This window comes from Gymnodraco acuticeps, unplaced genomic scaffold, assembly GCF_902827175.1.
Source record: "Gymnodraco acuticeps unplaced genomic scaffold, fGymAcu1.1, whole genome shotgun sequence".
Taxonomy (NCBI): domain Eukaryota; kingdom Metazoa; phylum Chordata; class Actinopteri; order Perciformes; family Bathydraconidae; genus Gymnodraco; species Gymnodraco acuticeps.
This window is the reverse complement of record NW_022990947.1, coordinates 4,148,919-4,174,388: the sequence shown is the minus strand read 5'-3', so window position 1 is coordinate 4,174,388 and position 25,470 is coordinate 4,148,919. Positions and strand designations below refer to the sequence as shown.

The window sequence follows — 25,470 nt, the reverse complement described above, 5'->3', positions numbered from 1 at the left end:
GTTATTACAATGTAACTTTATTATTTATCACAAGAGGTGGGGTGGTTTGACAGCTTCCGGCTTTCATGTCTTACCTGTACAGGATGGATGAGACCCTGGTTGAGTGTGAGAGCGATGACGTTGAGAGCAAAGTGCCGTACACTGGACTGGGTGTGGAAGAACGCCTCCAACACCTGTTTCAGATAAAGCTGCATGATGGAGCTGCTCATCCCTGATGAGATGTCTCCCATCTCCTTCAGATCCTCCTGTTTGGACAGTTTCTTCCCTGCAAGGACCCAAAATATGATCTAATTAACCTGCACCTTGCTGATATGCTGTAAGAGAATGTAACACTGCAGTGTTAAATCAACAAACCTTAAAGTACAGTAACAAAGAAAGCATCACTTACAATCTCTGTCTGCGTACTGCATCCGCGTGTCTTCCTCCTGAAGATATGTCTGGAGGTTTTTAAGGATCTGGATTTTGAGGTTGATGGAGGAGGCCCTGTCAGCCAGGATGCCGTTGTACAAATTCTTCACCTCAGGCATAAACATCTGGCTGGGATGCATGATCACAAGGAAGCCTAAGAGAAAAGAATAAAGACATGAAAAAACAAGCAAACAATGTACATCCATCTGCTGGGACTAGAGCGTCGGCTTCTAACACACGTCTTTCCATTTCAGCCCTGTACAAGTTGACACTGACAGAGACTTAGCAACAACTTTATTGTATATGGAAAAAAAAAAAGTGTTCTTGCCTAAGCCGATGATGGCTTTGGTCTTGACCTCCTCGTCTTCATGTTTGGTGAAGTAAACCAGCAGCTCAAGAACTTTCTCCTTGATGACAACCTGTTCACAACACACAGACATAGTTATAAGAGTTGTAGGTTAAATCATTTGTTGAAGCAGCAATAAAGGTGGTAGAGCAAAGGCTTTGGTTTCACATCAAAGCATTCCCTACACTTTCTCTATCCGTGTCTAAAAGCAAAACAACAATAAATAGACTTACAGCTACAATCGATAGCTTTCACAGTTTTAATTTCAAATTTGTGATATTATAAAATCGGCCTACTTTGTTGGTGCCTTTGAACTCCTCCAGATCAAAGTCAAAGTGCCGAGCCAGGGCCCCCACAGTGAAGAGCGATCGCAGCAGGAAGGGCTTGTTTGCTACCAGCGTGGTGCTGTTGGGATCCTCGTGATGCTGCACCTTCAGCTTGTTAAGTGCACCTGCAAAAACACATTAAAACATTTTTGGTGTCTCCTAATTTAGTTTTTTTTAACAGTTTTTATCTCGAGAATAGATCCAATGATAACATGATATGTCGTTTTAAAATGTTAAACTAAAGTTGAACTTTGTTGGTATGGGTGACATCTTAAACTGCAGGCAAACTGTTGCAAAAACAGAACATGGAAGGTCAACATTTCTAACTGTATGTCTCACCATAGAATCTGTTGAAGCAAGCCCACACAAACTTATAGTTGTGCGTGACTTTGTTGACAACAGCTCCGAGACAGCTCACACAGTGTTGGACCACCTGGAGAAAAGGAAGGAGGACCATCAATTCATCTCCTTAACAACACCATTCAAACTTCAATAATAAAATGTTACTAAGTCAACATGGGTCCACAATGGTGCCCCCCCCCCCATATGATTGATAAAAAGCCACAACCACGCACCGTCATGCCATATTTGATGATGAGCTTCATGAGGTCTTCTTCGATTGTGGCAAGGTAAGTCTCACTGGGATGCTCCATCAGAGGAACCACAAGCTCCAAGATCTTGGCCACGTTACAGATGACCATGAAGTCATTGGCAGTCTGAGGTTAAAACAATAAAAGAGTTATTCATTGGGAAAGCTCTGATGGATCCCAACCAACATCGACTTGTTTGGGGAACTCTACTATTGCCAATCAGAAAGATCGTTCCTGAAATCAATCTCTGGATAAGGCAGTGAATTCTTTGTGCAAGTTTCTCTGTTCTGTTGTAAAAGAACATATTATGCAAGTAGATTGGGAGTATTGCTTTGTATATTTATCAACAACAAAAAGGGATTTAGTATGCACAACTTACGTTACACTTTGTGGTCAGGTAGGGTTGCATGGTCATGGCATGTTTGACCATGAGCTGGGCCCTGATCTTGCTGAATAAGTACAAGGTGGTGATGCACGACACTAGCCGTGTTGAGTTTACACCTTTGTTCTCTGCAGAGTCAAAATGGAATGCATTAATTAACATTTTAACTCAAACCTACTGCAGGGCAATGATTGGCTAAACTGTAAGTATAGATAGCGTTCTGAAAGAAAATCAACTGCTGCATTTTTGGAACGTTTAATTTGATGAAAAAAGGATAAACCTGCATACCTGAAAGAGATTCCTCGTATTTGAGGATGTGCTCCACTAGATTGTCAACAAGCTGCACACAGGCCTTTTTGGCTGGTTTATACGTTGCATCCTCTTCAGACTTTAGAAGCTAGAGCAAAAGAGACAATGTTCATTTAAAAACGTTTTTAAACATCCATATAATTCCCGTTAGACGAAGCTACGACACAAAATCAAATACTTACATTCTGAAGAAGCTGTTCAAACCAGTCATAGCCGGTGTCTCGACACGCTGAAACCTGAAGAACAAATCAGACTCATGACAATCGAAGATTCCCTGGCCAAACTTCACCACAGTTGGCTTCCAACAAACTGGGAAGTCAGCCAAACTTACCACATCAGTAATGTTGAGGATCTTTCTGGTCATGGATACTTTGTCATTGGCGGGAGTTGGAGTAAACCACAACTTCTGGAATGTTTCATTCACCAATTTCTATAAAGCAAACAAGTTCACGTCTTCAGTTTAAATCTATACCTTAGATCATATCTTTCAAAGGTTTTGCGATCCATATATTTGAACACAGAGCATTGTATCTTAAAAATGAAAGAAAAACAAATTGATGAGTAATGATACATTTTGAACAGACAAAAGGTGCAGTGGATCCATACCTTGATTCCTTCCTCGTCATTGACCCTGCGGATCATCCTCACACACATCTCAGTTATCTTACTGAAGGTGGGCTGCTCCAGGCAGATGTCTCTGAGGATCTTGATCACTCGTTTTCTTACGCTGATACCAGTGTCCTGTGTATCATAAACAAAAACTTCTGAATGGGGTGCAATGCCATTTTTCTACCAATAGGTGGCAGCTTCAGACCGTAATGAAGAGTGAACTTCTCATGAACCCTCTTGATCATTTCCATGACAACAGGCACAACAATTTCAGTATGTTCACTTGTCAGGAGCCGAGTACAAAGACTTAGTGCAGAGCTTGTGTGTTAGATGGCGTTTCGAAATGACAGCTTATAGTGCCACCACCTTCACAATGTTCTTTGTTAATACTAGACTGCATCCTGCGATTAAACTGGTTCCTCATTTCATTAATTCCATAAAGCAAAAGCAAACTTGAAACACCCAATAAGAACACTTCCTTTAAACTCAATCTCTGCAGTGCTTTTCCAAGCAAACTGTGGGACCAGAAATAAAAAGCTTGCAATGTAAATGATGCTGATAGTGTGATGGTTAAGATCACATTAGTAGAGGGGCCAATATGTCATGTAATTAACATCATGGTAAACAGCTGGGTATATCCTAATAAATGGAATAGCAATGACCTACATTTTTTCCAATTGCATCCTCACGGGAACCGAAAAACAGTAATAAAGAGTGCATTGAACCAAAACAAATATACATCAACATTTTGATTACACTGCGTACCATAACACCACTGCAAAAAATAATTCAAAAATGTAAGCATTCTACCATGTGGACAGTTCACATGGTTGTAAGACCTTACAACACAAAAGTGTCTACAATGAGTCAGATTCAGTAACTTACCAGTATCCTCTCTGTGAGCATGTCATAGTACTGCTCAGTGAGTTGGGGTCTGCTGAGCACAAATTTGCCCAGCAGCTCCACAGCTGCCTCTCTCACACTGGTAGAGTTGTCCATCAAACGGCCGTGGACGCCCCGCTGCATGTCGGACTGCAGAAGTGGAGAAGAGTGTATCAGAATATAGCACTTGCATACATGATAGCATAGGACAGAACTTTTGACAGAGCAATAAAGTAACAAGAAGCCACATGATGTATATTATGTGGAATGCAAAATTCAGACATGACAAATGATCTTGGCAAACACAGATCCTCACATACCCTTGCCAGTATGCTGGGGTCCACAGCCACAACCTCGGACAGACATTTCATGGCTTTAGTCCTTACGGCGATGGCACTTTCCCCAAGGACTCGCAGAATCTGTACAAAATAAAAAGATTCATTGATGCACCAGCTCATGATAACATCTTTACTTTTCTTCTTCAAAAAAGCTAAACCAGTTAGTCCAAATGTCAGCTGTATTATACTGTGTGAACAAATAACAGATGATTTGTGTGTAGCTGCTGTGACTTGACAGATGACAAATATATTTATGGTAATAATATTTAAATCTTACCTGTGTTAAATAAATATCGAAGCTATGGGCGAACGGCCTCATGGAGGCCAAATAACGCACAATCAGACAGGAGTCCTCATAGTCCACAGTGTCAGAGTTCATTCTGGGGAGGGGCAAAGAGGGGGAATGTTAGAGGGTTGTATAGTATAACAAACAGACTCGTAACTGACAGGAGGCCCGAGACAAGACAAATGAGAAAAATAGGTTTGAATATGTCGATATGAGTGATATGGTGATTGCTGACACATTGACAGAATCCTTACTTCAGTGTGGCAAAGTGAGCTGGCGTGGCCTTGATGATGTTGCGCAAAAACTTCTTGCGCTTCTCAGCACGTTGCATAATTTCCCCGGTGGTTTCCATCTCCTTGGCATGTTGCGGTCCGTCCGATGAGTCTTCATCCTTCGGGTTCTGGTTCCTCATGGACTTCTCAGCCTCTGTCGTGGTGTCCCGGAACCACTGGGCAATGTAGAACTTTCTGGCAAACTAGAGGACAAAAAATTCCAGTATTGAATTTATTCAAAGACTGTTTATAGTAACAGATTATTACATACTAATGTAACAAACATATAGGTAGTGATACTATAAGCCAGGGCTATTCAATTGGCAGCCCGCGGGCCAAATCCGGCCCCGGGGTGATATTTACTGGCCCTTTGACTATAATGTTAAAAAGTTATCTACCTTCTTTTTTTTTGGGCCAGAGTGCCTTTATTCCAGAGAGGGTGTTAAATTGAGAGAAAGAGGAGAAGACAATCCCTGAAAACTTCTGCGGGCTCGGGTTTCGAACCCACCTACTAGCTACTGTAGTGACAACTCCTGACATTTATTGCATCTCTGCGTGAATGATTAGATCATTTCACCTAAAGTAAATAAAATTAAATGATGTTGATGGTTAAATCAGCTTCACATGTACTGAGCTCTGAACTTGCCATTTAGATCTATAAAGGCCTTGGGACTATGTTGTTTGATTTAATTAAACACAATATATGCACTCCACTATGCTGTTGTAGTATTTACTGTATCCGAAGCACTTAATATGATTGCTCATATTTCAAGCCATCTTTTCCCCGGCCCCTTGCTTTGGATCATTTTCATCAACCGGCCCCCATTCCAAACTAATTGAATAGCCCTGCTATAAGCCATTTAGCCATTTCATTTTTTTAAAAGGGCCTATTAGTAATTTGAAGAGATAACAGCATGAATGGACAATAGATGTTTTTCAAGCTTGGGTGGCCAATTACCCCAATTAAAGTAATAAACCAAATGCCAACATGACATTCAGAACATGCCCTCAACTTTAATTTAAATGAAGTTCAAATGGTGTCTAAAATCATCACTTGCTCAGCCAGTCTAATGTAAACCCACCACCAGTGAGGCATCAGTCTCAGCATTTTCCTCCATGTAGTCCAGGAGAGCCTTCTGCAGCTGCTGGGTCTCATCATTACCTTGAGACTGAATAAGCAGAGAGAGAGAGATTACAAAGGCATTTTAACAATGTTCCATTTAGTTATTATTATTATTATATACATTAACTTGTATGTTCAAGTGAATATGAGGGCATCAAATGGGAAATCTCCTACCTCTTTCAATATTCGATCAATTGATCTCTGGTCCATTTTGCTGGTGACCGCGTCCTTCCTCAGGCGGGCAGCCACTGTGCCCAGGTAGTCCAGAGATGCTACTCTCAGAGCCATCTCTGTCTGCTTATTACTGAACTGGTGTACCTGATGGGAGGAGAGACAGAATTAGAAATATAATGTTACACTTACACAAGATTAGCTTTTATCTACACACTTAAGAAAAACAGAAAGACTCCATATCATCATTTCATTAGTGCATTTACTAAAAGAGCTTTCTTCTTAATTATGTCCGGTGCCTTGCTCCAGGGCACCACGGCAGGGCCGAGGAGGTGAACTGGGACCTCTCTAAGTACCAGTCCAAAATCCATATTATAAGGCTGTTCGGGTCTTTAAACCAGTGACCCTCCCAGTCCAAGCCACTGCCGGACAATAATAATAATAATGAACTTTATTTGTAAAAGGACCGTTCAAATCTAAAATGCTTAACAATTAAAAAAATATTTTGACATAATTAATGTTTATACTGTATAACACCATGCACTTGTTTCTATACAACCTATATACAAATGAGGCCGCTGGATACTTTATATTTGAAACACTTAAGTAGAAACGGTTGCATTTCCAGTTTAAAGAAAGAGCTCTGCTTTACTAACCAGTAGTCTGCCAAGCAAACTGAGCAGCAGCTCTGCAGCCGGCCACTCTGGTTTGTTTACTGTCGATAACAGGTCCTGGACAAAGTTCTCAAACAAAGGCCGGTAATCTTCTTCTCCCTGCTTACTGCCACACCTGGGGACGGGAAAAGATAGAAAAGTGGCAGAGGAGGAAACGTGGGGGAATAACAGGAACAAACGGGAAAGCATCATTAGAAAGTAGAAAAAGATATTGGTAGAAAAAAAGAATCAAGTCATGAAGCCACCAGGAAAGGAAGACTAACATTCCTACACACTGAAGCAATCACTCTACTGTATTTGTCTACACCAGGGGTGCCCAACCAGTCGATCGCGGGGAGATTCCCACTCGATCGCGAGATGTGTCTAAAAATAGAACAACAATATTCTGTTTTATCGTTAATGTCCTGTAACATAATCTTCCTGTGCCAGAATAATGCACTTGAATGCACCAAAGCTTTGTGATTGGCCGGCGTGACCCCATGTGTGGGGGCGTGGCTGGTGGGCAGTGGGCACTATTTCGCTGACGTTGTCCGTGTCAACAGGAGTGACAGTCCGCACACACACAAGACCGCAATTATGGCAGAAGCAAAAAAGCCCAAAATATATAATTTTCACTCCGAGTGGGAGGATGATTATTTTTGTATCTATTCCAATTCAAAGTCCATCTGTCTCATCTGCAATGCGAGCCTGGCTTTATCGAAGAAGGGTAATTTAGGAGCGGCATTTCAAAACAGTGCACAAACACTAAGAGACGGAACTCCCTCCTAATTCTGCCCTACGCTCCAAAAGGGGAGGGGCCTGAAAGGACAGCTAAATGCACAGCAGTCCATTTCCACCAGGCCCAACAACAAGAGCAAGGCTGCTACCAGAGCATCTTGTCGTGTCAGTCACGTTCTTGCGAAACACATGAAGTCTTTCAAAGACGGCGAAGTTGTGTAAGAAGCATTCCTGGAGGCTGCAGACGCTCTTTTGTGGGACAGTAAAAATAACAGTAGCATTTCAACAGGCTTTTGATATAATAAAAACTCAAGTTAGATACCGTTATTAATCAGCTGTAAGCTGTTTCTTTGAACTTATTCATTATAATTATTGTACAAAATTGTATAAGAATGCAAACTTAAATTGATTATAGTCTATTATCAATTCAGGTTAAGAAACTAGAGTTGCTTGCATCCTCTTTTAAAAAGGCATTTATTTTTATACTCTACTAAAATGCAACAAAAAAAGGGTTTGATTCTATTAATTTTGTCTTTTTTATTGCACTGTTGCAGCAGATTCCTGTGTAGCTTCAGATCTGAGTTGTCTTATTAGTAAGCCTAATTTTATTGGCAAAGAAAGGGTTCAGCGTCTTTTCTTTTTTCCCTGTGTCATATGTGGCAGCACTGTTCAATGTTTCTTGAAAACATTACCCACTGTAGTGTGACATGTGAATAAACTTCAACTCTGTATCAACACAGTTGTGTAACTTCAGTTAAATACTTGTATGTGTGTAGATTAGAAAGAGGTAAGATAAAGGATCTGCAGTATTTTATGGAGTATTAATCGTACAAAAGGTCAGTTTTATACAAGTAGAAGTGTGTATTTACCTGGTAGTAGGCTGTCAGTAATGGCTACGCCTCTCTATTTGGACTGGTAGATCTCGGCAGACTGGCAACTTTAAAAGTAGCTCTCGGTTCAAAAAAGGTTGGGCACCCCTGGTCTACACTGTACGCATTAATAAAAATATAAGGTGACTGCCTCAGTACAATTCAAATAGCCAAAAGGAAAGAGCATAGCCTACTCGAAAGCCGTCAAAACTGTGAAAGTAATTACTTTTTGAGAAAGACGGAGAGGAAGTTTTGTGCTGTTCTCATTGCCGTCTCATACGAGTTGGTTATCAACACATCTTGATCCACCTGGAAAAAAAAGAAAATGAAATGAATGTGTTTTTGCCGCTTGCGAGGATGTGTCGTGTGTCTGCTTGCTGTCGTACCTTGCCCTCGTACTCGTCGTAGAAATCCTTGTCGTTGGGGAGGTGGACCACGCACTGAATCAGCTGCAGCACCAGAGCCGTCACCATCTGGATGTACAGAGGCTCTCCATCCTGGTCTGAGCTGTTCAGCCTAGACACAAGAGGAGCATGGATATGTGTAATGTTACTACTATGGGTATCTTCACCTCTACCTCAACTATTATTATTTCTGCTACATTGTTGGCTTAAGCCTCTGGTTTGATGCTTTTCTCTGCATGACCTGACAACAATAAATCATGTGAATTCACAACTTACCGGAAATTCCTGAGGGAGCGTTTGCTGGTGGGCAGTCTGGCCAAAGAGGTAAAGATTTCCTCCAAGATCAGCTGCCGATGCTTCTCATATCGTGAGAACACCTGGAGACAGAACATAGGGACAAAAATGATTAATCTCTACTCGTAGTTTTGTAGAAACATGCATTCAATGGATGGACACACAAGTCAGAGGGAGACAGTGAAAAACAACAATGCAGGGTTGCACATAACGGTACAACAACGATTTTAAGCACTACGTTTTTATGTATTTTTAAGAGAAAATAATGTGACTTACAGCTGTAACGAGTTTAATGGCACACAGCTGCAGCTCACTGACATTCTCCACAAAGAAAGGAGTGATTCCCATAGAAGAAACCTGGATAGAAAAATAACGACAAATCATCAACTGGTTAACGCTGAAACTTTTGTCTTGATTAACAGATGACTGCAGTTAACATTGTTTTTACCTGGAGGATGGTGGTGTCTGTAAGCAGCTGGATTTCGAGGAGCTCAGAGATGTTGCTGACAATGTCGCACACTTTGTTGTACAACATGACAATCACTCGCTGCTTGTGTGTGGAGCACTTTGCCCGCTTTGCCTTGGAGCTCAACAGACCACCTAGATGGACAAGAGTAACTGCATTAAATACTGAATTTGATAATAAACAATGATTTACATAATAACAAGTTTTACTAGTTATTGAAAAAAAACTGTCTCTAAAATGTAGAACTGTGTTGAAATAACTTCTCAGATATTAAGGTTACACTTAGTTTATGTATATAGCACATTTCAAACAAAAAGGCAATTCAAAGTGCTTTATATAGGCATAACACATCATAATTAAAAATTAAACAAAAAGACAATTAATAAAAGAGATTTATAAGAAGAAGAAAAAAATGACATTTCTCTCCAATCCCATCAGCTCAAATGAAATAAAGCTCTCTCTCAACCCTCACCTCCATGAGGGTCCACCCTGTAGACCGGGTCGTATTGGGGGTACAGTGTGTTCTGCAGATGGAACTTGGTGTATTGTAGCACCCGCTCTATGACGTCTTCTATGTAGACCGCTTTGGGCATGTGCGCTGAGGTCATGATGTTTAGAGCTGTGAGACACGCGTCTGCTGACTTTGTGACTCTCTCCATTATCAGGTCCCGCCAGAGTTTTTCCTCATCTTCAGCATCATTGTCCTGAGGTCACATGGAAATCATTGAAATAAACGACTGTTCTGAGGCCGAAGATTTATATTCAGTCTAGCCGAGAAAAAGCATTTGAAGCATTTTAACAATTTTGAACTTTTGCTACCAGTGGGTATCTTTTGTAATCTCTAACATCATGTTCACAGTATGTCACACATTGCTGATGTCAAGTCAATTATACTACAAACAATATTCAACACAGAAATGTGGAGGAAAGAGGCTCACATGGGTCATCATGGTGGAGAGCTTGGACCCATCCAGGATATTCTTCTCCAGTATGTTCAGCAGCTTCACCAGCTTTTCTGTTGGGATCTATAACAACACAGACTGTTATTTAGACCTACATCTGAAACAGCACCACATATACGCAACAGTGGAATCTCTTTCTTTATATTCATATATTATAATATGCAGTACCCTGCCGGAGATGCCCATGGCTTTAATCTTGGCGGACTCGCTGCCCAGCTCATGCAACTGGTGTTTCCCGAGCAGAAATTCTTGAGGTATCTCATCATCATCTGCCTCTGCTGGAGAACACAAAATCACAACTACAGTTACTAACGAGCTGTTTTATGTCGTCCACAACCACTCAAGTTGCAGTTTACATCCAAGTCTGTCCAAAATGTCATAATTGTATCAGTTAAGACAATTATTTAAAATAGTCATAATTAGCGCATTCATTTTTTGAGTTATGGCTTGTTTTGTGTGGTCACAGTGACATTGAACCATAACCATCAAAACCAATGGTTTAACCTAGATTCCAAGTGGATGTCCGTGACAAATTTACAATTCACTTTCACTACAACGGATCTAAAAAAAACTAAAAACATAGTGCCAGTGCAGAGGAATAATAAAACAGAGGTTTCTGCAATTGGATTGACAAAGCAAAGTCAGCGCTGATATTTACCCATGGCAGTGAAATCCACATCCTCAAGATTCTCCAGTATGTTGTCAATGCTATTTAAGAACCTCTTGAATGTGGACGAGTCCATCAATTCTTCATGGGTCAGCTTGGGTTCGTATGCTTTCCGTTTCTTCTGCTTCTCCTTAATCTTCATTTTTCTGGCGACTGAGGAACAGAAATGTCATTTAGTTTATGTTGCTGTTATTGTGTGTGTGTGTGTGTGTGTGTGTGTGTGTGTGTGTGTGTGTGTGTGTGTGTGTGGGTGTATGGGATGCTAATGAATCCCTGGACAGGTTCATTGTTACTAGAAACTCTGTTTTCTATCTATCTTTCTGGCGACTGAGGAACAGAAATTTCATTTAGTTTATGTTGCTGTTATTGTGTGTGTGTGTGTGTGTGTGTGTGTGTGTGTGTGTGTGTGTGTGTGTGTGTGTGTGTGTGTGTGTGTGTGTGTGTGTGTGTGTGTGTGTGTGTGTGAAATGTGTTGCACACTGACAAGTAAAATATGTTTATATACAACATTACCCCCCAACCTAATGTGGCATTATCTTTTACTGTGGAGGCAGTTCTATGACTGTCACATACACAAGTAAAAAAAAAAACGAAATAAACATTTAATTGGAAGTCATGTGATGGCGGACTTATACAGACCTTCACTTATGCTTGGTGGCGGTGAATGTTCGTCAGATGAGTCTCGATAGCGGCTCCCTGAGCCCCGTCGGCTGTCCCGCGACACAATTTTCCGATGTTCGCCCGAACCCCGGCGCTCCCGTTCTTCCGTATCCCAGGTCCGGTCTTTTTCTTGGCGCTGGCGCTTCCTTGCAGCTGTGGAGAACAAGGAAACAACATTCAGGCCCTAAATTATAAATAAAACCAAAGTAACACTAACCCTTTACAGTTCATTTGTGTTTAGAAATGTTGACACATATTAATATCAATAGGCTTTAACTGTTGGCTCAATAGGTTATCCCATTTTAAGAATATTCCTCAAATGCCTAAACCTTGCAAAGACTTTAAGCAACAACTGATGAGAAATACATATTTGGACTTACACTCTCCATTTGCGTCAAAGTCGTCATCTGAGCTGACCTCAGCATATTTGGGCTTGTCATTTACAGTGCTTCGTTTCCTCTTGTTCACCTTCACCCGTTCACACAGGGGCATTGTTGACTCGATCTCTGCCAGCAGCTCTGGGGGAAGATCCTTGAGAACTGATGGGTCCATGCCACCTGAAAATAAAATGTTGCGGTAATACAGGTAATGTTGCTTTAAATGTAATTGCGTGGTGAAAACATGCGTGCGAAGTCCCTCCCCTTCCGGTGGACCTCCATGGGAACTTATTCCGAAAAAATTATGTATTGAAGTCAATGGAGAGAGAAAGATTATCTTTCGATCCCGTTTAAATTGTGCTACGAATTACACATATGATGTTTGTCAATTTAAAAGATAATTTTGCAAGTCACAACATCTCTGGTCTCGCAGAACAACACACGTCACCAAGATGGCCGTCACTACTGTCTTGTCAACAAAACGATCGACTACCCTCACTATCACCACAATGAAACACGTCCAGAAGAATGTTATGCAAAGCTGCCTGCCTGCCTTCCTTTGATTCTCTCTGAACTGCCTGGTCTTTTTAATGTTTAATGTCAACCATTTGTGCAGATAGCATGAAGTAGAAAAGATCGGCGATCACCGGTGCTACCGTTAGCATTTTTCCCCCGGGCTTAAATTGTGTATTATAGAATGATCACACCGGTGACAGTACTCTTCAAAGGGTTCACGAAATATGACTACTACTCTTACTGTTTAACATTTTGGGTTACTTAATGTTACTTCATATTAAGGCTAATAAAAATGACATGGCTGTAATGCTAACAAACGTGCTAGCTACTAGCTAACTTGATCCAGCCACTCCTGGTCCTTTCATCAGACGGGAAGCGAAAGAACGAGCAAGACCCTTTGCTGGTATGATAACAACCTGGTACTAAGCACACAGGCATCTTGTTAAAGTTATCTTATCTTAGCCAGCGCCATATAGATAGATTATATATCTATGTGGCGCTGATCTTAGCTATCTCTTAGTGGAGGAAAACAATTGTGACATCACTTACATGTCTGAAGCTAGACCAACAACCAATCACCTGAATCTCCCGCCCAGACACACAAGCAGTGGTTTGATTGGCTAGAGCTTGTACTGGCATATGATTTGATTGGCTGACGCTTCCGTCGAAGCTTCAAAAGTAGAACATTGCTCTACTTTTGAAGCGAGCAACGCTACGCTTTGCTCCCACAATGCAGTTCGGCGAAGCGTGACGTCACCCCATTCAAAGTGAATGGGCAGAAGCGTGTGTAGGGGCCGTTACGGCCCGTCCACACAGCGGCGTGCGTTGACGCTTGGAAGTGGGCGTGTCTGAAGCTTGGGGATTTTTTGCGAGCAACGCGACCAACAACCAATCACATGAATCTCCCGCCCCCGACATACAAAGCAATAGCAATGTTAAATCGAAGTAAAGTGGATATAAAATCCCCAAACAGGCGAAAACCTACCAGTTTCACCCACTGTCTCTGCCTCCTCCCTCCATGCCTGGTTCCTCCGGTTTGTATCCCGGTAGATGAACAGAGACTGATCATACAGCAACTACCGCTATAATGAATTTTCCCTCCATTTTTTGGAATATGAGGAAATGACCTGCGTAGTCTCTCCCAGCATACACGCGGTTTGATTGGCTAGCGTTTGTACTGGCAGATTTGCATAAACGGGATTTCATTGGCTGACGCTTCTGCCGAGGCGCCAAAAGTTGAACATTGCTCAACTTTTGAAGCGAGTAACGCCAGAAACGCTCCACGTCGCTTCCCAAAATGCAGTTCGGCTAAAAGTGACGTCACCCCATTCAAAGTGAATGGGCAGAAGCGTTGGAAGCTTCAACGCACGCCGCTGTGTGGACGGGTCGTTAGTTTTACGACAAACTGTGACTTTTTTGACATGGAAATTATTTTTTAAGATTGACAAACATCATATGTGTAATTCATGGCACAATTCAAACGGGATCGAAAGATACGTTTTCTCTCTCCATTGACTTCAATACATTATTTTTCTGAAATACGGTCCCATGGACCGGAAGTAGATGGGCGTGACTTCGCCACTCTATAGATTCTAGCTCTCACCCGTGACAGGTTTTGCTGAGGAGGTCCTGTTTTTCCCAGACTTGCTGTGTCGGATGATCCTCTGGATCTGGTCGACGGAGAGCTTTTTTAGAACCACTACAGGCTTGGGCCTCTTCTCAAAGTCCTGCACCAATCCAAGCCTCTCCAGTTTAACCTTGGGCTGAACCCACATTGGACTTTCAATGGAGCCACTGCCATCCTTATCACGCTTGATCTGAAAAAATTCAAACAAACAGAAAGGAGTTAGAGAAGTGTTTGTCAAGTGTGTAGTTCAAACTTTTATAAAAATCGCATGTTAAAAAATATGAGCTTTGTTTACAAAAAGGAAAATCACGTAAGATAATAACATGTAAACAATGGATCAAACCGATTAACATGAGATCAGTGATTTTGATGTTAGTTTCCAGTAAAGTTCTGATAAACACTCAAGGAATAATCCACTGTTATCCTAACATTATCTCAATGTCTTCACAAAAACATTGTCAAAACTGCAGCGTCAAGGCAGCAACTGCCCCCAGCCACTAGGTGTGATGGGAAAACAGGGCGATGTCTTCTGTGGATGTCTACACTGTCAACCTTTTCACAGCGTCGGTCTTTATCAAATAAATGCAATATGCACTTATTCCTAACTGGCTTAAATTACACAAACAAACAGCCTCTGCTAAAAGGCTTAGCAAACTCAAAACACAGTTTTATGTTGCTAACCCTACCAATGACTGACATACATTCATCGTAACATTGCTCTGCTGAGAACAATAGAGTGGCACTCTATAAAGACAATCAAAAACGTAAATAAGTAACTTTAACTAAAAACTTGATTAGCAGCCAGATTTTAGGCAGACATGCAATTCTTTTCTGGTATGCAGCATGGGTGATGAGCTATCAATTTGACTAAAACATTAAACGGCAGGTTATCTTGTATTTATGGGAGCTAAATATGGCTACCATATAGTGGCTGCTCCGGCACATGTGGTTGTTTTTTGTTTGTTTTAACTGATCCTTTCAGTAAAACAAAATAAGCTTTAGTTTGCAATAGATGTAAAATGTGCTAGCTCTTCGGTAAGAAAACACTAAATCTGCCAAGTTTAAATATTTACTTAGCACACTTTACTGTGGTGGGGGCAAGTTACTCAACATGGTATATGGCTGGGGGTTGCATCTCTTAACACTGCGTTGACAATAAATATAAGGAAGGATGAAACAAATGGAAGCTTTACAAGACAAATCTTCCCAGTCCAGATTATTGGGCTTCACGGTACTAACAGTGAGAGCTTTGAGTCGACATTCACTCTCAAGAAATGTCTGAGAAACAGCAGTGGAGCATTTCTTTGAAGTACTTGCTTTTGTTTACACACAGGACTTAGAACTTCAATTCATAAACAAATATTCTACTTTAAGCAGATGGTTAGGTTTGTGTCAATGTGTTGACATCATTTTACCCCAGGAATAAACAAAAGTCTTGCACATGAAAAAACATAAACATGTAAAAAAACAGCGAGCAGTGGTGTGATTTGGTTTTGTGAGATTGCAGGCAGTGAAAGTTGAATGATTGGTAGGTGGGTAGACATTTGGTTTGGGTCGGCCCAGATCACCTTAGGGATCTGGAAGTTCTTCAGTGCGCCACTATGCCCTCCCAGTAGCTGAGCAGGGAATGAATCTGGCAGTTTAGCACCAGAGGCGGATGAGGCCGGGTTGGAACCATCTTGCCTGTTGCCGCTTCGACCAGGCTCTCCAGTAGAAGAAGCTCGGTACCTATCTCGGTCACTTCGGCACCGAGGGTCAGGTGAGCGTCGGTCACGACCACCAGTCTCGCTCCGATGCCTCCTATCTCTGTCAGACTCTCTGTCCCTGTCTCGACCGAGTTCCCCTCGGTTTGATGACTTTGGCATATCTCCCCGTCTCTCAGAGGACTTCTCATCGAGTCTGTGTTTTGATGAATCCCGACCATCTCTCCTGCTGTCGTGTTTATCGACCCTGTTCTTTATTACTTCCGGCCTTCCATCTGGTTTCAACCGTAAAGCCGTGTCAGAACCCTCCACTGCTGCCGGCCCACTAGCTGGTTCTTCAGGCCAGCGTTGGGCCTCTAGGGCTGGAATAGGGGCAGCTGGACAGGGGTCGAGCTGCCCATCAGCTCGGCCTGCCTGCTGTAGCTCGATGCTCACCATGAGGGGCGGTCGGCTGGCACCGTTCCCAGCTGCAGTGGCCTCTTGTGGGGTCAGTTTGCCAGCATTGCCCCCTCCTGTTGATCCACTGCCCGGGGCTCCCGTTGGTCCTCCTGGTCCCCCCGCACCTGGCTCCAGGGGAAAAGAGTCCTGTTTCCTCTTCTTCAGTGGCTTGTCTATAATGAGAAAGAAATGTAATGTTTACTTTTTTGTAAAACTTCCAGAGTTATAAACTTACAACTATGTTTTCAGGCTTGTATCCATGTAGTCATAACCATAGGTATTGTACACACCTTTATCTTGCACCTCCTTGGAACACTTCTCACTAGCCGCTTCTCGTTCTATCCTTTCAATTTCAGCGAGGGCATCCAGCTCTGCCTCGTCGTACGGAGAACTGGGAGGCTGGAGACCACTGGCACCACCCGCATGATGCAACCGAGCTCCAAGATTCTGCTGGAGCACAGGCACCTGCTGAAAGCCCAGTTCTGCCTCCATATTGTCAGAGTTCTCGTCCATTCCTGGCAGAACATCACCTGAGATATTAACAAGAGCACATTTACATGGTTGAGTTTCAAAGGGCTAATAGTTTTCACTAGTCCAAAAGTTTTGACTGAGGGTTTTTTTCTTCTTCTTAAAGAAGTGCATGCAGCATACCTCTTTATAGTACTTCTAATTGATTAAAAAGCTGTGAAAGTGATTTAAGTTTGTAAACTGGAGATGTAGGAAACTGCATAACAGAAACATGGGAATCGAGCTAAGATTGAGCTAATCACAAATCTTCCTTACCTGCTGAATCGGACTCATTTGACTTGACCCTGGACAGCTTGAGGGTAAGTTTTGAAGAGTCGTTGTTTGGAGAGCTTACAATGTCGTACATATCTTTCTCCTCTTTCACTGCTGGGCCTTTCTTCCTTTGCTGGAGCAGCTGTTTCTGGTCAAGTCCTCCCTCTCTTGGTGAGGCATAGGGAGGTGGTGACTGTAGAATCAGTGGAGGACGAGAACCTGCTGAGAGGAGGCAACACCAAAAAGAGAAGAAAGTTATCCTCCAAAGGCATGCAAAAGAAAACGAACAAAACCAAACACAGAAGTGACAGTGCACTCGAATAAATAATAAAAATCATTTTGGCATTGTATCAGTTTGAAGGATTATGGCCGCAAATCATTCTGTTTCAGGGTAATTATGAGTTTTACAGAGCCAGAGACGGCTGTTTCCTAAATAAAAAAGGTAGGCTCTGTAGCGTCTTCTTTCCTCCTTCAGTGTGCTTACGTTTTGGCGTCCCTTCACTCCCTGCTGGGGAGCAGCCAGACTGTGGAGACCTCAGAGAGAAAGAAGGATTCCTCATGGCCGAGTCACCCTCCTGGACAACAGACAAGAGAGATGTAAGCTACCAGGTATCAGCTTTACACTTGCCTATCAACCGAAAGCATTCTCTGAAAATATCTTAAAGCCCTTTTGCCTAATTGTTGCCAATAAAGCTTGTCTTATGAGGGGGAAGTGACTCCAGTGTGCAGGGTGATTATATTTACACAACAATTGGGGCGAATAAAATATTTTTAAATCTGGCAAAGATGCTGTCCGACATATCAGAACTATAATGTCAATGTAATTGAATACCTAGCACTGTGCATATCATTAAGCTTACATTTATAAAAATGTTCTCCCTTAAAAAACCTAGGGAGATTCCACCTCATAACCACCGTCAATTTCAAAAGAATCTTCTGAACTCATTTAAGATAAAGTTATTATAACCTAAAAATAATTAAAGACACACAAATGTAACTGGACCTGTTTTTGCTTAGTTAACACAACCAGACAAAATATCTGTGCCGTCGATTGCGCCACAGATATTTAATCTTTAGAGCAGTGTTTTCAATGTTTTCCCAATCGGAATGCTCACTAATGCCCGTTTGCTACCGGAGCAGTGATAGAGCAGCGACATAGAATAAATACATTTGATTTTTGGCTCACAATAGAGTTGGTTGGGTTTTCTTAACTTAAAAAGTATTCATTCTAGTCTTTGTAAGTCATACCTCATTGGCCAGTGCAATGTTCATATAGTCCTCAGGGCCATGTCTGTCTGAGTGGTGGTTGGCAGCATTTCCCATCTGCCCCGCTACTTTGCCCTCAAGGATATTTCTTATGCCACCTGGAACCATGGGACTGGCCACAGACACTGTCAGATAGAAGACAAAAGAAAAGGTTTTTTAACATTTAAATAAATGATCCATAATGGGGTAATTATCACATTGATGAACACCCATACAAAAAATCATCTCTAAAATAAGACAGGGATAAGTCAAACACTTAATGACAATAAAAGGATAAAGGATTTTATTAGACCTAATTTGGGTTAAGCTGCATAAATGTGGCCTCAGCTCTTTTAGTATTCACATTAATAGGCCCATTAAAATCACTCAACAGAAAATGGAATTACACTGAATACTGGTTGTATACGTAGTACAATTATTTGTCTGTTAACTACAAGCTTATTTTGCCTCCAAGCTGCTGACTTTTGTGTGAAACAGATGGTGGGAAATGACTTAATAGTTCAAACAGACGGGTTCCACCTGTCATTGGTCTGATATTTTACCAGTCAACTGGGAATATGTAATCAATGAACCAGAGAAGGCACTTCAACATCAACATTTTAACGAATTTCCTTTCATTGGAGGAGCAAGTAGTGTTAAGAGGGCATGAATTTCCGAGGCCAAAACTATTCTGAAGAATTAAGTTCATATATAAATATAACCGCAGCATATCAATTATTTGCTTGCCGCACTGCAATAACTTTTTTCCACTTTTGCCAACTTATCCAACATGACTACATGGTAATAAGCCACAATGAGCTTAAATCCTGCAGCACATAATGAAATAGCCATACTGACCTCGTATCATATATAACATTATTTTAATACATTGCTTTGTTACACTATATTTGTGAGTTAGGCTCAAAACAAAAAAAGGTCCTATTTTCATACAACATTCAGGAAATCCCTGGCCTACCATCTGAACCAAATGGGACCAAATGCAGTTGGAAATAAAACTAAAAACAACAACAGGCAACATCTGTGAGGCAACTGAAGGAAGTGTATTCAACAGTGGTTCAACAGAAAGACACAATTGTTTATACTAGGGATGCACGATATTGGTTTTTGAAACCGATACCGATAACTTCCTGCTTCTCAAGACCGATACCGATAACCGATAATAATATAATATATATATATGTATAAAATGTACCTGTAGTTTTTGCACACCTGGTGGTAAAAAAAAGACTAGTAGTGAGCAAATGACATGAGCATTACTACTATGAACAAAACAAAGCCAAGAACAGTTTTGACTCTAATCAAGCGCCATCATTTCTATGATGAAGTTAGAGATCGTTTTAGCCCTGGGGTCGTCTCTGGCAAACTTCTTGCCTTTTTCAAAAGCCTCGTCGATAGGTAAAAGCCCCGGTGCCTTTGCAGCTGGCTTTGGATTCGCCGCTAGTTTAGCAGCGCAGGCGTCTTCGTACGCTTTTAACACACCATCGTAGCGATGGCGATGTTTCAGGTGACAAATCAGGTTGGAAGTATTATAGCTCGTTGCCTTTTCCCTCCTCGTGGAACTTCTGCATTGCATTTGTTAATACAAATAGCAAGTGAACTATCTAACTCTGAAACTTTGAAATAGTCCCATACTACCGGCGACATGTTTGTTTACTGTCCTGGCTTCACGGCCGCACACCATTTACGTCACAGCCAGGCATGAGTTAGGGAGCGCTGGATTTGTGAAAAACTCCCCTCTTCCTAAACCACTAATACCACAGTACTGGCAAAACGGGAGGAGCCGAGTGAAAAACAAGCGCCCCTCATCCCAATCCACCCACACCGCAGTATTTTTTTCTTTTTTTGTACCCAAAAAATATATTGTATATTATCGGGGCTATTAATACTGGTATCGGGTTTATCGGGATGACGTCATAATTCCTAATATCGGACCGATAATTATCGTACACCACTAGTTTATACCAAACCAAAGTTGCTAATCACATGCTACAAACAATACACAAGCAAGTGCATTTAGAAAAACAAAGATAGGTACTTTGTTTTATAATTTGGCCATCTGACAGACTTAAATGTTGACCTTTGAAGGTCAACGTAAACCCTTTAGGCAACATAAAACACATCCTCTTACCTTGTTGTATCTGCTGGTGTTGATTATAGCTGGGAGGTTGGTGGGGAAACGGCTGTATGTACCCAGGGGCCGGGCTCTGAGGAGTGTAGGGGCTGGGTACTGGACTGTTCTGGCCCAGGTACCGACTACTGGAACCGGTCGGGGGCGCCACAAACCGACTGGACAAAGTGGAAGAGAACAAGGAGAAAGCAAGTGAGCAAGAAAGCAGAATGAAGGTGCATGCTGAATCATGAAAGAAAATATGGGATAGAATTGAATCACTTGGGTCTGTCAAAGAGTCCCGCGTACCTCGGTGGATTGGGAGACATGGCTGCTGGCTGGAAGTTTGCGGACTGGGCAGGGCTATGCAAGGAATTTTGGGTGATCTTGTATGGTGGTACCATTGGCTGCTGCATAACATCTGTTCAGAGAGGAAAATACAGTACATGGTTTATAAATATCAACATGAGCCTGGTCTTTATGATGGTATGCTTTCCTTTCATAATGCAACAGGTATTTATCTTCATACTTTTCTCCCTGAAGATGCCAGGGTTCCTGGCCAGCATGGTCTGCAGCAGCAGTGGTGCATCTCCCTCTGGCTCGTCGCTGCCCAGGTTGTCCTTCAGCTCTCTGAAAACACACGTGAAAAAGTTCAGTCACAACATAAAGTTATGGGAGTAAAACAAGTTGGGAGCATAATTCAAAGTAATAGATACAGACAATGATGAACTATGTTTAAAATCTAAAATATGTATGAATGCAAATATTTACTAGAAAAATATATAAATAAAGCAACAATGTTGTCATATTTACACAGGTTCCCTTATAAACTCACATGTACTCTGTGGAGACCTGGTTGAGGCCATGGGCTAGCTGGGAGGCCAGGTTCTCATCCCGACAGCCCAGTAGGCAGGTAACTTCCTCCGCGATCCTCCCATTGTATAGCAGGCTTTTAGTGGTAGTGGCCGGGAGAGGGGAAGGGAGGGGCAGCTGGTTCAACACTGAGGCGAGAAGAGAGATGATGGACAGGACAGAGGTTGGGAGATAAAAGGGTGACAGGGTGAGAAAAAAGGCATAAGCAATATAGAAAACATGGTTATAGAAAGGTAGAGAAGAGAAGAAGCAAGACTATGCAAGAGAAGTATGCTACTAAGGTTATCATAATTGCAAATTGAAATCTGTTCAATATTTAACTTTGGCATTTGAAATGGGAAGCAGAGATACAACCTAATGTGTGATAGTGTATTTGGAGCACGGCTGTGTGCCACTCACAGTCTGTGAGGCTAGCGATCCCAGCGAGAGTGGTGATGGGAACATGAGGCATATCCCCATTCATGCTGAAGGTGGGGGTGGGGGGGTGTGCTGATACACAGGTAGATCAGGGGGCCGATGGACGACTCCCGTCCTCACATCTCCTGACTCCTAAGAGAGGAAGGTTAGTCAGGGAGAGAGAAAGAAGAAAAACAGCATGAGCGATGGACATGAGAAGGAATAACAAAAACAACTAGTGTGGGTAAAAATTAACAAATGCAACCAAAATAATGTACCAATAGTATTAAAACAGATATATTGGGATCAAATGCAGTAAATGAATGAATATTTGCTGTATACATTTATATGTCTGCCCCAATGCTGAGATGATGTTTTGTGAGGGAAAGGTGCCGGCTGCATCATCAGTAGACCGCCATGGATCTCACCATTGTACTGTTATATCTTGTATATGATAATGTAAATAAGGCACTGCTTAGATCCCATGATCAGGAATGTAATGCCAGTACAATGAGTGCAGGTTAAGTGTCTTGATCAAGAAATGTTCAACAAATACAGAAGCACTGACAGATCAGCAATATCATATTCAAGTGTTCTTACACCATGATTGATGTTTATTATTAATCATTTAAATATGTTAGATTACATTTCAAATATCTTAGTGGCTTCCAGCAACATGGAAACAAATGTATTCTCTGTATTGAAAATACAATGTAAAACATGTGTATGACAACACTGTGGCGTTTTACAGAAGAAAGAGGCTTTGTGTGGGGGGGGCTATAGTCACGTATAATACTGGGTTTTGAATAACAGTGATCATGTACGCCACTGAATGAGCCTTTATATTCTGATGGTTGGTGGTTATACAGCAGATCCTATGCCGTAAATACGTTCTATTTTCCACACTTAATTTTGCTACTATTGTGAAACTGATTAAGAATGCCACTGTGTATTTTGTTTTTAGTAACCATCACAGGAGTCTGTTCCCTTTCACTCATTTCACACCAGGGCTCTTCATTCTCTGCTTTTAATGACATTTCTACAAATTAGGACCCTATGCTCCATGTCATTTGTCATTAACCCCTTTGCTTTTAAGGTGTCCATGACCTCTCAAGTAAGAGTGCACAGGAGGTTAAAGAGGAGCAGAGTGAAAAGCCAGCTGCAATTTTCAGAAACAACCTTTTCAGCATTCTGCATCATTTAAGAGTATTACGATTGTTGATAATGACAAGTCAATTAAATGGCTCACACCAATATAATAATACCTTTTTGAAGATTTTTTAGCTTGGGTGGACTCAGTGACATTTCAGATAAAAAAAGTCCTACTCCTTCAATCTGTTGAAAGGAGAAAAACATGGCTCTGCGTGAGACTTTGTGACATAAAATCGCATTATTTTTCTTGATAGAAAATAATATGTTTTGTCTGTAGCAGTTAACTATAACCTTAACAACAACAACAATGCATGACAAATACAGTATAGCAGTTTTGACTGTCACACAAGCATATTATGTTTGCAATGATCCTGTCATTACTGCTACACAATCTTTAAACCTACAATTCTAAACTATGCAGCTCTGTAGACCTTTTGGAAATGTATTTATCTAATTGAACATGTTTTCACAGTAACTTATCTAATACCACCTACATGTGTAAAGACAATCTTAGGTCAAATAGGAAATACGTGCAGCAGCTCCTGCATCACTTTACTGTTACAGCTATTCAACAGATGGATATTGTAAACATTACATTAGCTAGCTGTAGCATTAGCATGCCCAGGCTGTGGCTCTTCCTCAGCACGCAGGGGCTTGGCTGACAGCTGTGAGACTGACAGGCAGGAGGCAGCACAAAGGAACAGATGCACTGTGATGGTGGCGGTGGGGGGCTCATCCTCCAGCAGCCGACAGCCCCCGTACACATTCTGCAAACTAGCTAACTGCGGAAAGCAGCCACACTGTATTTGTTGTTGCCAAAAACAAGCATGTACACGATTCAAACAACATGAACATGACTGCCAGGCTCCGATAGTGTAATAACTATAGCTGTGAAAACGTAGTTTGTTCTCAGTCTGTGGTCACTCAAAACAGTAATAGCAACTAAAACCAACATAAGCCCTGCCAAATATTCCAGCAAACCAAAGCACAACTTTGAGTCAAATAACACAAAATAATGAAAACACAGCGATTAGCTAACGTATAGTTGGCGGTAGCATACGTTACTCTGTTTATATTAGTTAGCTCAAATGTCAGCTGCAGCCCGCTACTTGTGAACACAACCATTAACGTTGAACTGCCAATAAGTTGACTGCCTGCAGCTTTCCTGCGACTCGTGAAGCTAGGTCTACTACTCTAACCATAACAGCAAAGATCACTGATGCTAGCTGCCAAAAATGCTAACAACAACAGTCCTTTTTTTAATGGATAGCTAGTTATGCTAACTTGCTCAAACTGTTGTTGGTTAGCTTTTATTGATGTTCCCCGTTCAAATAAACGCTCTGCATTTCAAATTGTACAAGGAAGCGCTTGTCGGGTTTGATGAATTGTTGTCAATTTCCCATGGGTTTTGAAAAAAAATGCGTTGTGTTAGTGCGAGTACATGAAAAAAAGCAACGACATGGAACATAATTCCTCGGCAACGGCCCAATCCTCGGGCTCGACAAATGACATCCAGTTGAGGCCGTGCGCCTTGGCGGAGCAAAAACACACCTAGCTAGCTCGGCTAGTTCGCTAGCTTCCGTTACCTCCCGGTCAACGATTAACGACGCCGTAGGTGGTCTTCCAACAAAACGTGTATTACATAATGCTATTATTTATAAAATGTGTTTTTAAAAGTTTGTTGCATGGTTGTAAATGCGTGACTTTATTTACCTTTAGATGTTGCGTTCAAAGGGAGGGGAATGTTTTAGCTTGTGTCCGTATCTCTAGCTCCCCCTTTCTTCTCTCTCGGCTCCTCCAGAAGGAACTCGATTGGCTGCCAGCTAGCTGGTTAGCTAGCTTGCTAGCTATCAACAATAATCCGGGTCGGGCTGATTCGTTCTTTTTCCGCCTCTCAAGGGTGAACGTCTCCGCGTACATTCATGAGGAAACATTCGTTCTTCGGAGTTTCAGTCGGTCTGTTCCGCCTTACTCAATGAGTGCAGCCAATTTCGACAGTAAATGAGAAATATGACGATTGTTGCGATCATCAAGAGGCTCTCGTCTCGTAGAACAAAATGCCGACCGGAAGTTCTGCCGTCTGACTGACCAAAGTACTCAGGAGTGACTCCCTCCATCGGCGCCAAACAAAATGCCATGCATCGTTTCGCGTTTGAGCCGCTAGACACCGCTGTAGGACTACGTTACCGACATCGTTCAATGTATGTAATGTGCTGTTCAATGTATGCTCATTCTTTATCATTATCAACAGATGGTTTTATATAAAGACCACAGCTCAAGGCAAAATTATAGCATTTTTTCTAACTACATATTTTGTGTAGGCCTATTATAGCATATTAGCAACATTTCACTTTCTAAAAGTAAGATATTAGGTACAACTTTTTTTTTTATATCACCTTCATGTATCAGTGACTGTCTGAGACTGTTCCTAATCTATGAAGTGGTACACTACGAAAAATGTGTTTTTTATGCTTTTCTTC

At 41.7% G+C, this 25,470-nt stretch overlaps 1 protein-coding gene across 6 annotated transcripts in view; it reads right to left on the bottom strand.

The window, feature by feature from the left end:
• Positions 1-25,078, bottom strand: part of nipbla (NIPBL cohesin loading factor a) — a 28,968-nt gene extending 3,890 nt beyond the window's left edge. The window contains exons 1-42 of one of the 6 annotated variants that reach the window (XM_034234932.1): positions 24,704-25,078; positions 23,104-23,173; positions 21,842-21,991; positions 21,405-21,570; positions 21,099-21,199; positions 20,879-20,990; positions 20,591-20,748; positions 18,445-18,587; positions 17,681-17,771; positions 17,200-17,418; positions 16,707-16,946; positions 15,844-16,589; positions 14,252-14,465; positions 12,136-12,312; positions 11,735-11,908; positions 11,087-11,248; positions 10,597-10,706; positions 10,405-10,491; positions 9,939-10,170; positions 9,449-9,600; positions 9,277-9,357; positions 8,983-9,083; positions 8,689-8,818; positions 8,529-8,611; positions 6,699-6,831; positions 6,046-6,189; positions 5,831-5,917; positions 4,731-4,951; positions 4,468-4,570; positions 4,173-4,271; positions 3,856-4,002; positions 2,968-3,102; positions 2,693-2,791; positions 2,544-2,597; positions 2,341-2,449; positions 2,050-2,180; positions 1,656-1,796; positions 1,420-1,513; positions 1,051-1,205; positions 737-827; positions 389-562; positions 75-265 (exon numbers count right to left, since the gene is read on the bottom strand). In XM_034234932.1, the coding sequence (XP_034090823.1) occupies positions 75-265; positions 389-562; positions 737-827; positions 1,051-1,205; positions 1,420-1,513; positions 1,656-1,796; positions 2,050-2,180; positions 2,341-2,449; positions 2,544-2,597; positions 2,693-2,791; positions 2,968-3,102; positions 3,856-4,002; positions 4,173-4,271; positions 4,468-4,570; positions 4,731-4,951; positions 5,831-5,917; positions 6,046-6,189; positions 6,699-6,831; positions 8,529-8,611; positions 8,689-8,818; positions 8,983-9,083; positions 9,277-9,357; positions 9,449-9,600; positions 9,939-10,170; positions 10,405-10,491; positions 10,597-10,706; positions 11,087-11,248; positions 11,735-11,908; positions 12,136-12,312; positions 14,252-14,465; positions 15,844-16,589; positions 16,707-16,946; positions 17,200-17,418; positions 17,681-17,771; positions 18,445-18,587; positions 20,591-20,748; positions 20,879-20,990; positions 21,099-21,199; positions 21,405-21,570; positions 21,842-21,905 (6,051 nt within the window). In that variant the 5' untranslated portion in view covers positions 21,906-21,991; positions 23,104-23,173; positions 24,704-25,078. Of the gene's footprint in view, positions 1-74; positions 266-388; positions 563-736; positions 828-1,050; positions 1,206-1,419; positions 1,514-1,655; positions 1,797-2,049; positions 2,181-2,340; positions 2,450-2,543; positions 2,598-2,692; positions 2,792-2,967; positions 3,103-3,855; positions 4,003-4,172; positions 4,272-4,467; positions 4,571-4,730; positions 4,952-5,830; positions 5,918-6,045; positions 6,190-6,698; positions 6,832-8,528; positions 8,612-8,688; positions 8,819-8,982; positions 9,084-9,276; positions 9,358-9,448; positions 9,601-9,938; positions 10,171-10,404; positions 10,492-10,596; positions 10,707-11,086; positions 11,249-11,734; positions 11,909-12,135; positions 12,313-14,251; positions 14,466-15,843; positions 16,590-16,706; positions 16,947-17,199; positions 17,419-17,680; positions 17,772-18,444; positions 18,588-20,590; positions 20,749-20,878; positions 20,991-21,098; positions 21,200-21,404; positions 21,571-21,841; positions 22,011-23,103; positions 23,174-24,703 lie in introns of all 6 variants that reach the window. The other 5 variants (XM_034234931.1, XM_034234935.1, XM_034234934.1 and 2 more) reach the window with 5 other exon arrangements.
• Between the last annotated feature and the right edge of the window lie 392 nt (positions 25,079-25,470).